This window comes from Eptatretus burgeri, chromosome 14, assembly GCF_056783735.1.
Source record: "Eptatretus burgeri isolate ZD-2024b chromosome 14, Ebu_testis_v1, whole genome shotgun sequence".
In the NCBI taxonomy this organism is placed as follows: Eukaryota; Metazoa; Chordata; class Myxini; order Myxiniformes; family Myxinidae; genus Eptatretus; species Eptatretus burgeri.
In genome coordinates this window covers 6911564-6925414 of record NC_140974.1, presented here as the reverse complement: position 1 = coordinate 6925414, position 13851 = coordinate 6911564, and the positions used below count along the sequence as shown (strand labels likewise).

The window sequence follows — 13851 nt, the reverse complement described above, 5'->3', positions numbered from 1 at the left end:
GACAGTCAGAGGCCCCGTGGCTGTACTCAGGATGAACCTGGGAATGACCTGCATGCTGGATCCATGGCCAAGGAGGAACAGCCGACCAAAGCTCTCCTCATAACGCAGATCGCGGACCGACACAAGCAGATCCTCTCTTGCCTTTTGGGGCAGGCCTTTTTGGACCGCCTCCGGGGACACGTGATTGGTCCATCATTCGAGGTTGCAGCAGCTCTCCGCCAATGGGTTGCTGACACGTCTTGTTGACTTACTCTGTCAGGGCGCTGGGTGGGGGCTCGTTAGGAGGGGGGGGAATGAAAAAGAAGGCGCCTCTCGGTACACCACCACTGTATGAACATTGGACCGCCTGCTACACCTCCCGACACACATGTAACGTCCAATTACCAAACAACCTGACTAAACATGCATTTAAAGGGGGATCTGGGCTAATCCTATATTTACTAACCCACTAAGGGCCCATTTCCGCAACACATATATGTATGTATGTATATATAACATGATATCCCAAAAAGTTGTGGACGAGTTATGACAAAACTAGGTGGATGAGTACGTTTGGTGACAAGAACGAGCAGATTGGATTATAATTCAGATCCAGCCATCAGTGGGATACAAAACGTGAACTGTTCAGCCTGGTGGAGGTATGCACTCTTCCGAGTGTTGTTCCATTTTGCCAAGTGTCACTCTTTGAGTGATTTATCATTCATTTGTCTGTTTCATTATGTGCAGGATATCTCAAAAAGTTGTGGACGTATTCGGACGAAACTTGGTGGACAGGTTGGGTGTGTGACAAGGACGAATTGATTCGATTTTAGTGAAGATCCAAATCCAGTTCCAGATACGATAATTTTTTTATTTCCTGAGTAATTCCTCACCATTGAGTTGGGAGAGATAATCTGATATTTTGCATGATTTGCATGTTCTCTTGGAGAAGGCGTCATGTGGCAAAGGTATGCGCTCGACTGAGTGCCTTTCTAGTATAAAATCTAATTATCTGGCTAATTGTTGACAGAATTGGCAATTTTGCTTTTCTCCTGCCAAGACAAAGGAGACTTTTCACATGAATTGCAAGAATCCCAAACCCATCGCTTCACAGCCACACTCAATCACCACCACCAGGTCCTTGGACCGTACAACTGTTTTCCAATAATTATTCCACTCCAGATACTGAGCACACAAGTATGCTTTTTGAATCAAATGATAATAAGAATAAAATAAAAAGTTGCTATCCCAATTTCAAGAGGCATAAACAAGTCCTTGAACAACCGAGATTAATTTCACTCAATTATGTTCAATTAGCACACTGGAATGAGTATTCTTTTAATTATACATTTGCATTCCACAGATGTGCACAGGAGGCTAAGCATTCACAAAGTGATTAAAAGTGCAAAACGACTCCCTTGCCATCCACCTTTTTGTTGTTTCATCTTAGGACAACTCGCATTTGGCCTTTGAACTTGAGGCTCAGGATGATGTGTGAAGACCATGTGATCCCACATCACTGCGCGCTGAAAACTTCCCTTTGCTGCGAATACACGTCCAGCTTTCAAGATAGTTGGTGAAGTCACTGAGATATTTCGGTTCATGAGCACCTGCGTTATTATAATTAATTATTATCATCATTTTCAACACGATGAGAGATGTTTGTCTTCTCGCCATTTTTCTCAGAGATGGCCAAATGGATCTTTATCAATTTTTCAGAGGTTCATCAGTGAGTGTTGGGGAGTGTTTTAGGCAAAAAAAAATTTTTTTGAAAAATCTGGAGGAAAAAAAAAACGTTCGATTTTGGGGATGTTATTTTAAAATCTCTCTATGGTGCCTAAACCTTTGTAGCTATGTGAAAGGTAATGTTAAATGATCCCCAACACCATTCCTTATCGGGTGTAGTGAAGTCTTTTCAGCCACCACAAAAAAAAAAACAAATTGGAAAACAAGAAAACAGCAATCAACGATTTGCAGACCCTCGCCAGGACTTGCTTTGAAAGGTGTATTTTGTGTACTAGTGTGTTACATGATAAATAATGGACATAATGAGAACTAGCAACCGGTCCAGACGGTCCAGACGGCATCAGCCCACATGTCCTAAAAACCTGCACCACTGCTCTTGCTCACCCTCTCTCTGTTATATTGACCCTTTCAATTGCTCAAGGTCATCTGCCATCTGCTTTGAAATCAGCAAACATTACTGCCCTGCATAAAAAGGTGCAAAAACAGATTCCTGCAACCACAGACCAATCAGCCTTCTCCCAATCATCAGCAAGGTTATGGAATCCATCATCGCTTCAGACATTAAATCCTTCCTCTTCTACAATGGCTTGATTTCTGATCATCAATTTAGATTCAGACCAGGTCACTCTACCCTGGATATGCTGCTTCTGCTCTCCCAACAATGGATGGAGATCCCAAATGCCAGACATGAAATCAGAGCCATATCCCTAGACATATCGCGTGCCTTCGATATAGTCTGGCACCCTGCCCTGCTCACCAAGCTCTCTAACTATGGTATCCAAGGCCATCTGCACTCATGACTCACAGACGTCCTCTCCTGTCGCAGCCAATGTGTGTCCCGTAATGGAGTTCTCTCATCCCCTCTTTCTGTCCAGGCTGGAGTTCCTCAAGGTAGCGTTCTGGGCCCTGTTCTTTTTCTGGTTTTCATCAATGATCTCTCTGATTTCTGGAAATACATTTTATCTCTTAACTGATGACTCCACCCTCTATCGTCACATCTGTCATCCCTCAGACCAGCAAGCACCAGCTTCTTCGCTCTCTGCAGATCTGGATAAAATCACAAACTGGTCTAAAACGTGGAATATGTCTTTCAATCCGGACAAATCTCACACTCTCACTATGTCTCTCTGAAAGGACTGCTCAGAACACACCCCCCCCCCCCCATCTGCATTCTAAACAATCCTCTGGAAAAAGTCCTTTCATTCAAGCTTCTGGGTCTCACTATCTGCCATGATCTTTCCTGGGAAATCTACATTTCCAAGCTGGCCTCCAAAGCCAGTCGCTGACTGGGAATCCTCCATCGTGCAATGTCCTTCCTCACCCCACCTGAGCTAATGACTACATAGAAAGCTTTCGTCCACAGCCTGATGGAGTACTGCTCTCCTCTCTGGGCTGGTGCTCCTGCCTCTCACCTTTCTCGGCTTCACGCTGTGGAAACCAAGGCATTTCGGATCATTGGTATCTCCGGCAATGAGGTTGAGATTTTGGGCTTCTCACTCTCTAACCGCAGGCAGGTCGGTGGTCTTTTCTGCCTTCCACCCTCTCCTATCCATTCTCACCACCCTCCCACCCCACTGTCTCTGCGATTTGTCCCCACCATATTTCTGCAGGCTGTTCAACGTCTGCCAACAACCCCCTTCTGGTAAAACTACCAAAATCACGAATCACTGCTCACCTTCACTCTTTCATTCCTCTTTTTTCCCCTCCTTTGCAATAAACTCCCTCACTCGATTCAATTCTATTCTTCCCTCCAGGCCTTCAAAACAGCTGCTCACCACCACCTCTTATCCTCCCCCATCCAAAACCTCCATCTTTTCTTCCCCCCATTAATCCACCCCAAACCCACCTCCTTCAAATTCCCTGCTCTCCTTCCTGAAAGTCCCTGTAATGTCCATCTTGTATACCCCGTGTTACCCGCCCCATCCCTCTCCATTCCATCGATCTCCTAATGTCTCTGTTCCCCACTGTTTTGTCTTTCCCTCTTGTCTCATGCCCCCCCCCCCCCATTGCTGTGCGTTGTGTGTTAGTTCTCATATGAGCCTCAACAATGTATCCAACTTTTTGTGATATCCTGAACACAGATAAACAGACAGAAAGGGGTGAAAACATAACTCCCTTCACGTTTGGCGGCGGAGGTAAACATGATGCTATATATCGTTTTTGGCCCAATGAGAATCGGGCCAAAAATGATATGTCGTATGATATCTCAAAACTTTTTGGACGGATTTGGATGAAACTTGGTGGACACGTTGGTTGTGCGGTAAGGAAGAGTTTGTTCATTTTTGTTGAAGATCTGACTCCAGATCCGGATGTGAGAAATTCTTCACCATTGAGAGGTAGGTCTCACAAAACGATATATAGCAAGATATTTCAAAAATGTAACGGGCCTGATATGTTCTCGTGGATCAGGCATTAGGTGGCGGAGGTAAGCGCTCTACCGAGTGCCCTTCTCGTTTTGGAATGCAATTGCATGCACGAGCAGTCGGACGGATTCATCAATGTGTGTGCTGTCCCTCGGATGGACGTCCTGTCTGCCGCCATTGATTGGTGGACGTTAAAGACCCCACGGTCTTCTTTGTGAAGAGTTAGCGAGCTATCGCCGGCACCATGAACAAATTATAAATTCTTGCTCCAACCTGTACAGTGTTTCACTGCATCAGAGGCGCAGATGTTCCTTCAGGCGATGATGCTACACCGCAGCTTTGGGCTGCATCTGAAAGAAGAAGAGTATGCAAAAGGTAATGTTTGGTAAATTTTTACAGAATCCACCACTATTAATTTACAATTGGTCACTGGCTTTGACACCAAGACAAATTTTTTATTCCAAGTCATCATAAAGCCTCAGATATCGAACAAACAGTTTCAAATGGGGCACGTCGCCGCCACTAAAACATTTAAATTGGTTCAGATGTGGCAATAAATGGGAATTGTTGCTCCCGGGTTGCTGGCTCGATGACAGAAGACGCCATTTGCATTTTTGCCTCCTCAATCTCTAAAACGTTTCGAATCCCATGCGGCCATGGACAACTTGCTGTAGTCTGTACAATTATAAGTAGAGTTGGTTTGGGGGGGGGGGTAGGTTACTGTCTGATTATGATTACGATTATGAGATCTCCCACTTAACAAACTAGTCGGTTCTGGTAAGCGGAGTAAATGGCTGCTTGGGTTCTTCACACTTTTGGGCCATTTTTACCTCCACCACCAAAGGTGAATGGAGGTGATGTTTTCACCCCCGTTTGTCTGCACATATGTTTGTCTGTGTGTTGGATATCTCAAACAGTTGTGAACGGATTTGGATGAAACTTGGTGGACAGGTTTGGTGTGTGACAATGATGAATTGATGAGATTTTGGTGAAAATCCGGATCCAGATAGGAGAATTTTATTTATTACAATGTTCTTTGTCAAATATTTACTCACAGAGTGGGGTTTTTCAAAAATCGTCCATTTATTCATCGTAGTTCTCTTCACCTGTTTCATCACAGTTTCTGGAATGAAGACCATGTCATTGAAAAAAAAAGGAACAATGCCTTCGTTTCATTAGACACCAACCCAGCGTCACCCGGCTGGGCCTCGTATTTTTGGATCCGCCAGTCCATCCGTTCGACGTGCATCCATCCGGAGCCTGTACTGGAAAATGACTGTCAGCATTTCTTTCATATTCAGAACGTGATTTCAAGAACATCTGGGCATGAGACACGTCAACAGATTTTGGGATTGGAGCCAATTTGGAATTTTAGGAATTAAAAAATATATTAGAGGAAAGAATAGTACATGATTGTATATGCTTTCAGGAACCATTATTTATATATATATATGCACTCTACCACCTACACGACACACATATATATATATATATATATATATATATATATATATATATATATATATATATATATATATATAACCACCTTTAATTATTTAATTATTTATACACACTTTACCTTCACCACTGCTGACATACAATCAGAATTATTGATTTATTTACCTGTCTACAACATTTACTGATTGATAAAATCTACACATCCCATTTTTAAGGAGCTGTTGTGGGTTGTCTCCACAATGAGGACTGACATTCTTGTTATACCAAGGTTAGGTTCAATACCTGTTTGACTACCCTCATGTATCGAGACTTTATTTCAATATCTCTTCATTCATCGCCCTCCCTTGGATGGAGGTTAAACTGAGCCAAGATGGCAAACGGAGACATGTTAACGCACTCCATTCTCATGTTGGTGCTGACAGGATAACCTCGAAGGACGCACACTTGTCTCTCAGCTGTCTAACGTGGGTTCGAATCCCGACCCAGATATAAACTGTCATCCCGGTGTTTCACAGGCAATGTGTGTGCAGTTCCTCAGATGAACGATAAACTGGGCGTCCTATCTGCTGGCATTCATTGATGAACGTTAAAGACCCCACGATGTCCTTCACAAAGAGTGGGCGAGTTATTGCCAGCATCATGAACAAATTCCAAATTCCTGCCCGAACCAGAGAGGGCACTGCACCAGTAGCACAGCCCTGCCCTCAATGATATAACAAGGAAATTCAACACAGGTGGAGACCATTCAGCCCATCATGCCTGCACGAACACCACACCAACCCATCTACACAAGATCCAAGGAAGAAAATGCAAAAAAGTTTTTAATTAATTAAAGACTTTTTTTAGGGGGGTGTTGTTTGTTTGTTTGTTTTTTGTTTTGTTTTTTAAAAAAAAAACATACATATTTTAATGATGCTATCCTGCAGCCTTGTGCTGCACACAAAAGACGAGGTAGATTCACCCGCCTGAGAAACAGTTTCTGTGCACATCTGATGCATTTAATCAGCAAGTTTTCAGGTGATAATTTGCCATTGTTTGATGTCCTATCTGATTCGTAGTTATTACTTCTACCTGTCAGATTGTTGATCCTCTGTTGGAAAGTTGTCGTCCTCAACATTTTGCGATGCTCAGCATTTTTGTACAAACTTTGAGGCTCATGAATGAGCTGATTATAGAGGATAAAGAGATCAATGGACATGCAATACTATCAGCAGAGGAAAACGACAAACAAAGGAGAAATGATAATGCTTGCACTGGCGGACAGGGGTATGGGGGAAAATTATATTAATGTATTCTAAATTGTAACAAATGGGGTTTTAGAAATTTAAATTTTATGCTATAAGTCGAACTGGCTGTCCTTTTTAGCCAAGAGTCTTTTTCCCTAAATGTTGATAAAATGTCTTGTTCTGGAGCGGTGTGACCTGGGCTGATAACAGCAAACCTTTGCCTTGAAATGTACGTCATGTACTTCTCACCGAGAAGGCACGTATGCAGTTTGAATTGGCAGCCCCCACCACTCTCCCATGAAAGTATAAAATGCCTTGAAATGTAAAATTGTTTAAATGCAAGTACCTGAGGATGTATAGCATCTCAGTGGCTTGTACTCCTTAGGACTGACCAAGTACCAAGTTAGAATTAAAACTCTCTGATGTAATGTGGAAGTGAATTGAATCGGGGTGGTTAAACTGTTAACTAAAAGTAAGAATAAATGATATAGAACCAAATAATATTGCAACAAATGGGGATTCTTAAGTTCATTGTACGAGGGTGAAAAGTGTATGGTGGATAATTAGAAAATAAATTGTTTCACAAAAAAAGGACTTGTGTGGACATCGGTTTATCAGTGTCAATGGGTTTTATGCAGGATTTTTTAACCAAATTGGACAAACCTTAAGCTCTGCCTGAAGTGAAATAGGATTCCACAATCGGCTTGGTAGAATCCTTCAACGGTGATGTGAAAAAAATCCACAACAGGGGCAAAGTAAACGAGGACGAGTGCACGTCACAGGTTTGTGTACAGTAGAGTGGGGAAGGTGAGGGCAGGGAGTGAGGGCTTTTTGAGGGGACGAGTAACAATATAGTGAAGAAAGTCCCATCCCTCTCCCTTCCACAGATCTCCTAATGTCTCCTTTCCCCACTGTTTTGTCCTTCCCACTCCCTCCCCTCTTGTCTCATGCCCCCCTTACTGTGCGTTGTGTGTTAGCTCTCACACGAGCCTCGACAAGGTATACAAAAAAAAAGAACAGGCCATGAATTGTGGACGTTTCAGAAAAAGAACAAACAATATAATTCCTCCCACTGCCACCAGACAAACAAATTTTGCCATAAAAGTCTTCCCCCCCCCCTCCAAATTGAAAAACAGAGACGAGTGAAACAAAATCTGGAAAAAGAAGACAGCAAATATGAAATAGTGTTTATTGCATTCTTTACAAAATAAGCAACGACTCTTTTTAATAATTTTGTACAAAAAAATCTCCAGCCAATGTTCACATACTTTTGATACTTTGTGTTCGCAATTCAATGCAAAGTTTCAGAAAATGAGAGTAGATTGGGGCACTGTGGGGGTGGGTAGGGGGTCGGAGAGGAGGGTAGTGCTGGGGGTGGGATTACCAGCAAGATAAAAAATAGCCTGATAAAACAAAACATACAAATCGTAGGTTCTGCTGCTCAGTATAAAAGGGGCGAATAACTCACAAGATGGTTTCCGTGTGGTAATCGTAAGGAACGTGCCGCCCTTGTGCGAAATGCAGCACCTCGATCTTTGTGCAATCCTTTGCTTGACTCGCGTCGCCAATGGGACGGGTGCGTCGCCTCGAGACGAGTGCGCTGCCTTTGTGCATTGACAAGGCGAACGAAACAGGACGAACGACAACAAAATAATAAAAAAAAACAACCCTGCATCAAAACAGAACCATAAACGGTCGACAGGACAAATTGCTGGCATAATGAGTTTGCTCTTTAGCAATGCGAACGGATCCGCTGTGGAGTCACGGCGAAGGAAAACTGAGAAAAGTGCCGGAAAGATGGAAACACAACTTGCTTGCATTTCGTCAGTGTGTGTGGGAGTTTTTCTGGTTCTGCCAAACGAGGGACCAATGGAATGATTACCGAGCGGTAAAGTGATGCGGCGTTCTTGCATATTCATGTCCGAGTGACAGTTTTGGCCAAATAGCTGGTGGTTTAAACCAATAATCATCAAACACTGCTTTCTGCAAAACATTGGACAACGCAAAGTTACACAGGTGATGATTGCTTTCAGGGTGGACAACCTCATTGTATTGTTTCTTGTGCAAAAATAGCATATCTGCGCATCGTTCGATTCTATGCGGCGAGCCAAAATCCAGGTAACGGGCAGATTTGGTACAGGTGTATTTCTTCCCTGATGAATTGCATTACATGTAGCCTGTGATGTAGCCCGCACGGCGTGCAGTAACAATTTGACCGAGCTTGCTTACGTTGCTCGATGGCAAGGCTGCAGTGAAAGAACCGGACTGGACGCGTGAAAAAGAAAATGTAATAAAAATAAGATTAACAAAAAGAAGAAGAAAAAGGACAAAGATATGAAATGCTCATCAATAAATCAAAAAAAAAAAAAGATTATTCAAAAAAAAACCTTTCATATCAACTCGCTCCTCTCCTACATTATTTGCTTTTGCAGTGAATTCGATCACAGCTGGAGCAAAACTGGAAAACCGAGTGGTCCGACTCGCTTGCACAGTAAGCAAATCGATTCCGACATTAACGGGAACGATAAAAATGTAAATCAAATTCAAGTGCGACTCAAAATGGGTTCAACGAACCTCGATCGTGCCATTTAAAACGCAACTACCAAGTTCGCATCCTGCATTTTTGCGTCGGATGTCATGACACATCGATACAATTCCCCTTGTGCAAAGAACTCGTGAGATGCATTTAACATTCAAAATCCACTGTCATTCCTTGATAAGCGCACATTCGAAAGGTTCCATTCGTTCCTTTGTTGTGCTGCGAAGTCCTTGCCGGCATCGATTGTTTTGCTTTGAGAAGCATGTAAGCTTTTAGATCAACTCAGCCAATCTGTTGATGCAGATAAACAAAAAAAAAGTGTGTTGTTAAATACAACTAAATTTTGTGCAACGAATCTTTCAAGCTCTTGGAAATTCCACGATTGCCTCGAGGGACCATGTTAAAAAAAATATAAAAAAAATATAAATCGAGAGGAGGAAGCAAGAATCAAAAGCTGCCTTTGATGATGAAAGCTTTTTGCAAACCCAGATTTAAGGCTCTCTGACAAGTGTGAAAATAAAATAAACGCAAACAGAAACATTAAAGCAAAGATGGTGTTACGCACAAGATGCTCGAGACTGTTCCCGTCACCTATTCTTGATGCGATCGTTTTAGCATCCACCGTCGATCTCACAAGTTCAGGCCTTGATGTGGTATGATTCAAATAGAGAGGCTGAGGCGTGGCCAATGTGCAGACACCTCGGTCGAACTGCATCTGGCAACTACCTTATGGACAGAAATAGCTCACAGGACCTACACAAAGCGTTGCACTCAAAGATACTTATCCAAGAGATGCACGAGAACGGTCTCAGGAGAGGCATCTGGCGAGGCAGTCGTCCCGAGGCTGCATTGCTCAATGACTCAGAGCAATCAAGGCCGCTCGATATCATGGTATTTTTTGCGCAGGATCGAGACTTGGTCTTTGAAAAGTACTGGGTCTAAGCGCATCTGGGAATGGCGCAGCGGCATGCCAGCGAACCACGCCGAAAACGAGTTGATGCAGCTCTGCCGCTGAGCAAAGTGGTCAGGGTCAGCCCACCGTGACGCCTTTGGACCCTACGACACAACAAATAATGTGTACACACAGCATTATATATATAAATATAACAGCATTATATGAAATAACTGGAATCAAAGTCTGTGTCATGTGTGATTTTCCAATAATCGGACTCTGGCAATCAGGCAGCGCCACAGGCTTCGGTATATATACAGTGCCTTCACAAACTATTCACACTCTGCAACTGTAGTCACATTTTTAGCTCACCTGGAACGTAGTACCGGGGAAATTATGGGATGGTGCGTCGTCCGTCCGTCCGTCCGTCCGTGCACAAATACTTTCAAGTCTTCTCTGGAACTACACATACGGTATCGATGAAACTTTATCACAACGTTCATCACCATGTCTGTACCAAAGTTTGTTCATGGCATTAAACAAACAAAAAAACAGCAACCCTAAGGTGGTCTTCAGGGGTTGCCCCCCCAAAATAGTTATTTGCTTTCTTCTCAGAAACTACGCATGCAATTTCAATGAAACTTGACCACAACTTTCATCAGCCGTGATCCACCAAAGTTTGTTCACAGCAATAAAAAAAAAACTTGGGTATGAGGGGGTCTACAAAGGGAGTTTACAGGGGGGTTTGCCCCCCAAAGAGGTATTTGCTGTCTTCTCAGAAAAGACACACACAATTCCAATGAAACTTCACTCCAATCTTCATCACCCATGATGTACCAAAGTTTGTTCACACCATTAAAAACAAAATTGGGGTATGGGGCAGTTTATGGGGGCAGGGGGGGTGGGTTGCCCCCCAAAGAAGGTATTTGCTTTCTTCTCAGAAACGACACCAACAATTGCGATGAAACTTGCCCACTACCTTTAGCACCCGTGATGTACCAAATTTCGTTCACGTCATAAAAAAAAAAAAATCAGAGTCTTAGGGGGTCTACCAGGGGGAGGGTGGTTGCCCCCCAAAATATGTATTTGCTTTATTCTTCAAAACTATACACACAATTTCAATGAAACTTCACCACAACCTTCATCGTCCGTGATGAACCAAAGCTTGTTCACGCTATTTTTTTTTAAATTGGGGTTGAATGGGGTTTACGGGGTGAGGGTGGGGTGGCCCCCAAAAGAGGTATTTGCTATAACATTGTTTCATTGGTGCATTTTGCTGATTTCATTCCACGTTGACGTCCTCCTCAGTATCATAATTCTACAAGGTGAGTGCCCAAGGGTATTACCCTATGTTGTTGTTACAGCCTGAATTTAAAAATGACTAAATTACATTTTCTACAGGGACTTTCAGGCAAGAAGGCAACGAATTTGAAGGATGTGGGTTTTTGGGTGGATTAACGGGGTGAGAAAAGATCGAGGATTTGGATTTTTTTCATGATATTTTTGGAAACACTGTCGAGGCTTGTATGAGAGCAAACATTTTTTGTATTGTTTTTTTATGGATTTCAATCCTGACAAATCTCACAGTCTCACTATGTCTCTCTGAAAGGACGATTTAGAACCACCCCCCCCCCACCCTGCCCAACCAATTTCTCAACAATCCTCTGGAAGAAGTCCTTTCATTCAAGCTTCTGGGTCTCACTATCTGCCACATTTCCAACCTGGCCTCCAAAGCCAGTTGCTGACTGGGAATCCTCCGTCGTGCAATGTCCTTCCTCAGCCCACCTGAGCTCCTGACCACTTACAAAGCTTTTGTCCGGAGCCTGCTGGAGTATTGCTCTCCCCTCTGGGCTGGTGCTCCTGCTTCTCACCTTTCTCGGCTTCACGCTGTGGAAACCAAGGCATTTAGGATTATTGGTATCTCCCGCGGTGAGGCTGAGTCTTTGGGTTTCTCACTCTCACTGCAGGCAGGTCGGTGGTCTTTCTGTCTTTTACCGTCTCCTCTCCGGTCTCACCCCTCTGCTCTGTCTGCGATATATCACGCTCATATTTCCGCAGGGTGCTCAAGGTCCGCCAGCAACCCCCTTCTGGTAAAACTACCAAAATCACGAATCACTGCTCACCTTCACTCTTTCATTTCTCTTTTTTCCCGCCTTTGGAATAAACTCCCATACTCACTTCAATCTCATTCTTCCCTCCAGGTTTTCAAAACAGCTGTTCACCACCACCTCTTATCTTTCCCCATCCAAAACCATGATCTCTTCTACCCCCTTTAATCCACTCCAAACCCACCTCCTTCAAATTCCCCACCGGCAGGAGCCCCAGCCCAGAGGGGTGAGCAATACTCCAACAGGCTGCGGATGAAAGTTTTGTACATGGTCAGGAGCTCAGGTGTTCCAAGGAAGGACTTTGCATGACAGAGGATGCCTAGTTGGTAGGAGGCCAGCTTTTCAGCTTTGGAGGCCAGTTTGGAAATGTGACTTTCTCAGGAAAGATAATGGCAGATATTGAGACTCAGAAGCTTGAATGAAAGGACTTCTTCAAGAGGATTGTAGAGAAAGTCGATGGTGGTTTTTCCAGATGGTCTTTTAGGAGAGATAGAGTGAGAGTGTTAGATTTGTCAGGATTGAAAGACACCCAGACGTCTCTTGACCTCTGGCTCACAGCCGGCAGAAACATGAATATCACTGCCAAGGGAATCTTCCCGTGACCTCAACATCCTTACCACAAACAGGTACAGTCAAGATAGCAGCACCCAATATGCCATTGAAAGCCTGGATCTTAGTTATGACCCAGGAAACCCTCTCCACAGCCTATTCGCAAACTCAACTACCCTCTCATCCTTGAGCAGTCAAATTGTAGCCTCGGCTGTGATGGTACCATTCCCCCAGATTTAAGCTGCAACTTCAGAGTTGAGATAACCATCCTGTAGTCAGTTTTGAGGAACTGAGCACTCTGGTATACCCTGCAGTTCTGGTTCATCCTTCAGAGACCATCCATGAGCACATGGTCAATCTCCTTTGCCACACCACCAGCATTAGAATATCAAGTCCAGCGATGAGCCTGTGGGTGCTGAAACCATGAACCAGTCACTCTAAGTCCATGACTTCTTGCAAAGTCAAGACTCGAGCGTGGCATAGAATGCCTCCTTCACGGTGAGATCACTCGCTTCAGTTGGAGCATATACAGAGACCAGAGAAATGACACCCAAGGAGTGATGAATCCTCAGTCTGATAATACACTCGTTGACTGGTGTTAACTCAATTATCATTGGTGTTAGCCTACTGGACTCAGCTTCAGCAACTCCTTCGGCATGGTGACCATCGAAGCGACCAGACCAATAGTAGGTGTAACCACCTGCCATGATCTCGCCACTATCCAGTCTCTGAACCTCAGAGAGTGCTGCAATACTTATGTTCAAATGCTTGAACTTAGCTGATAACAGAGACAGGTGTTAATCCTCTCTTTGGGATAGGACATTCCAGGCACTGACCCAAAGGTACTGCCTCAGGTTAACCTGAGATCGCCATCTGGTGGTCGACACCTCAACATCTCCATGACACACACCACCGCAATCTGACCTGGGAAGGTGACCCCATGCTTTTCCTCCTATCATCAAAGAATTGGGGCCCAGAAGGCTTTTCCTCA

The 13851-nt window shown here is 43.8% G+C and overlaps 1 protein-coding gene across 2 annotated transcripts in view; it reads right to left on the bottom strand.

Moving 5' to 3' along the window:
• Positions 1-7927: 7927 nt before the first annotated feature.
• Positions 7928-13851, bottom strand: part of EXT1 (exostosin glycosyltransferase 1) — a 218277-nt gene continuing 212353 nt past the window's right edge. For both annotated transcript variants that reach the window (XM_085853626.1, XM_085853627.1), the window contains one exon: positions 7928-10367. In XM_085853626.1, the coding sequence (XP_085709752.1) occupies positions 10182-10367 (186 nt within the window). In that variant the 3' untranslated portion in view covers positions 7928-10181. The remainder of the gene's footprint in view (positions 10368-13851) is intronic.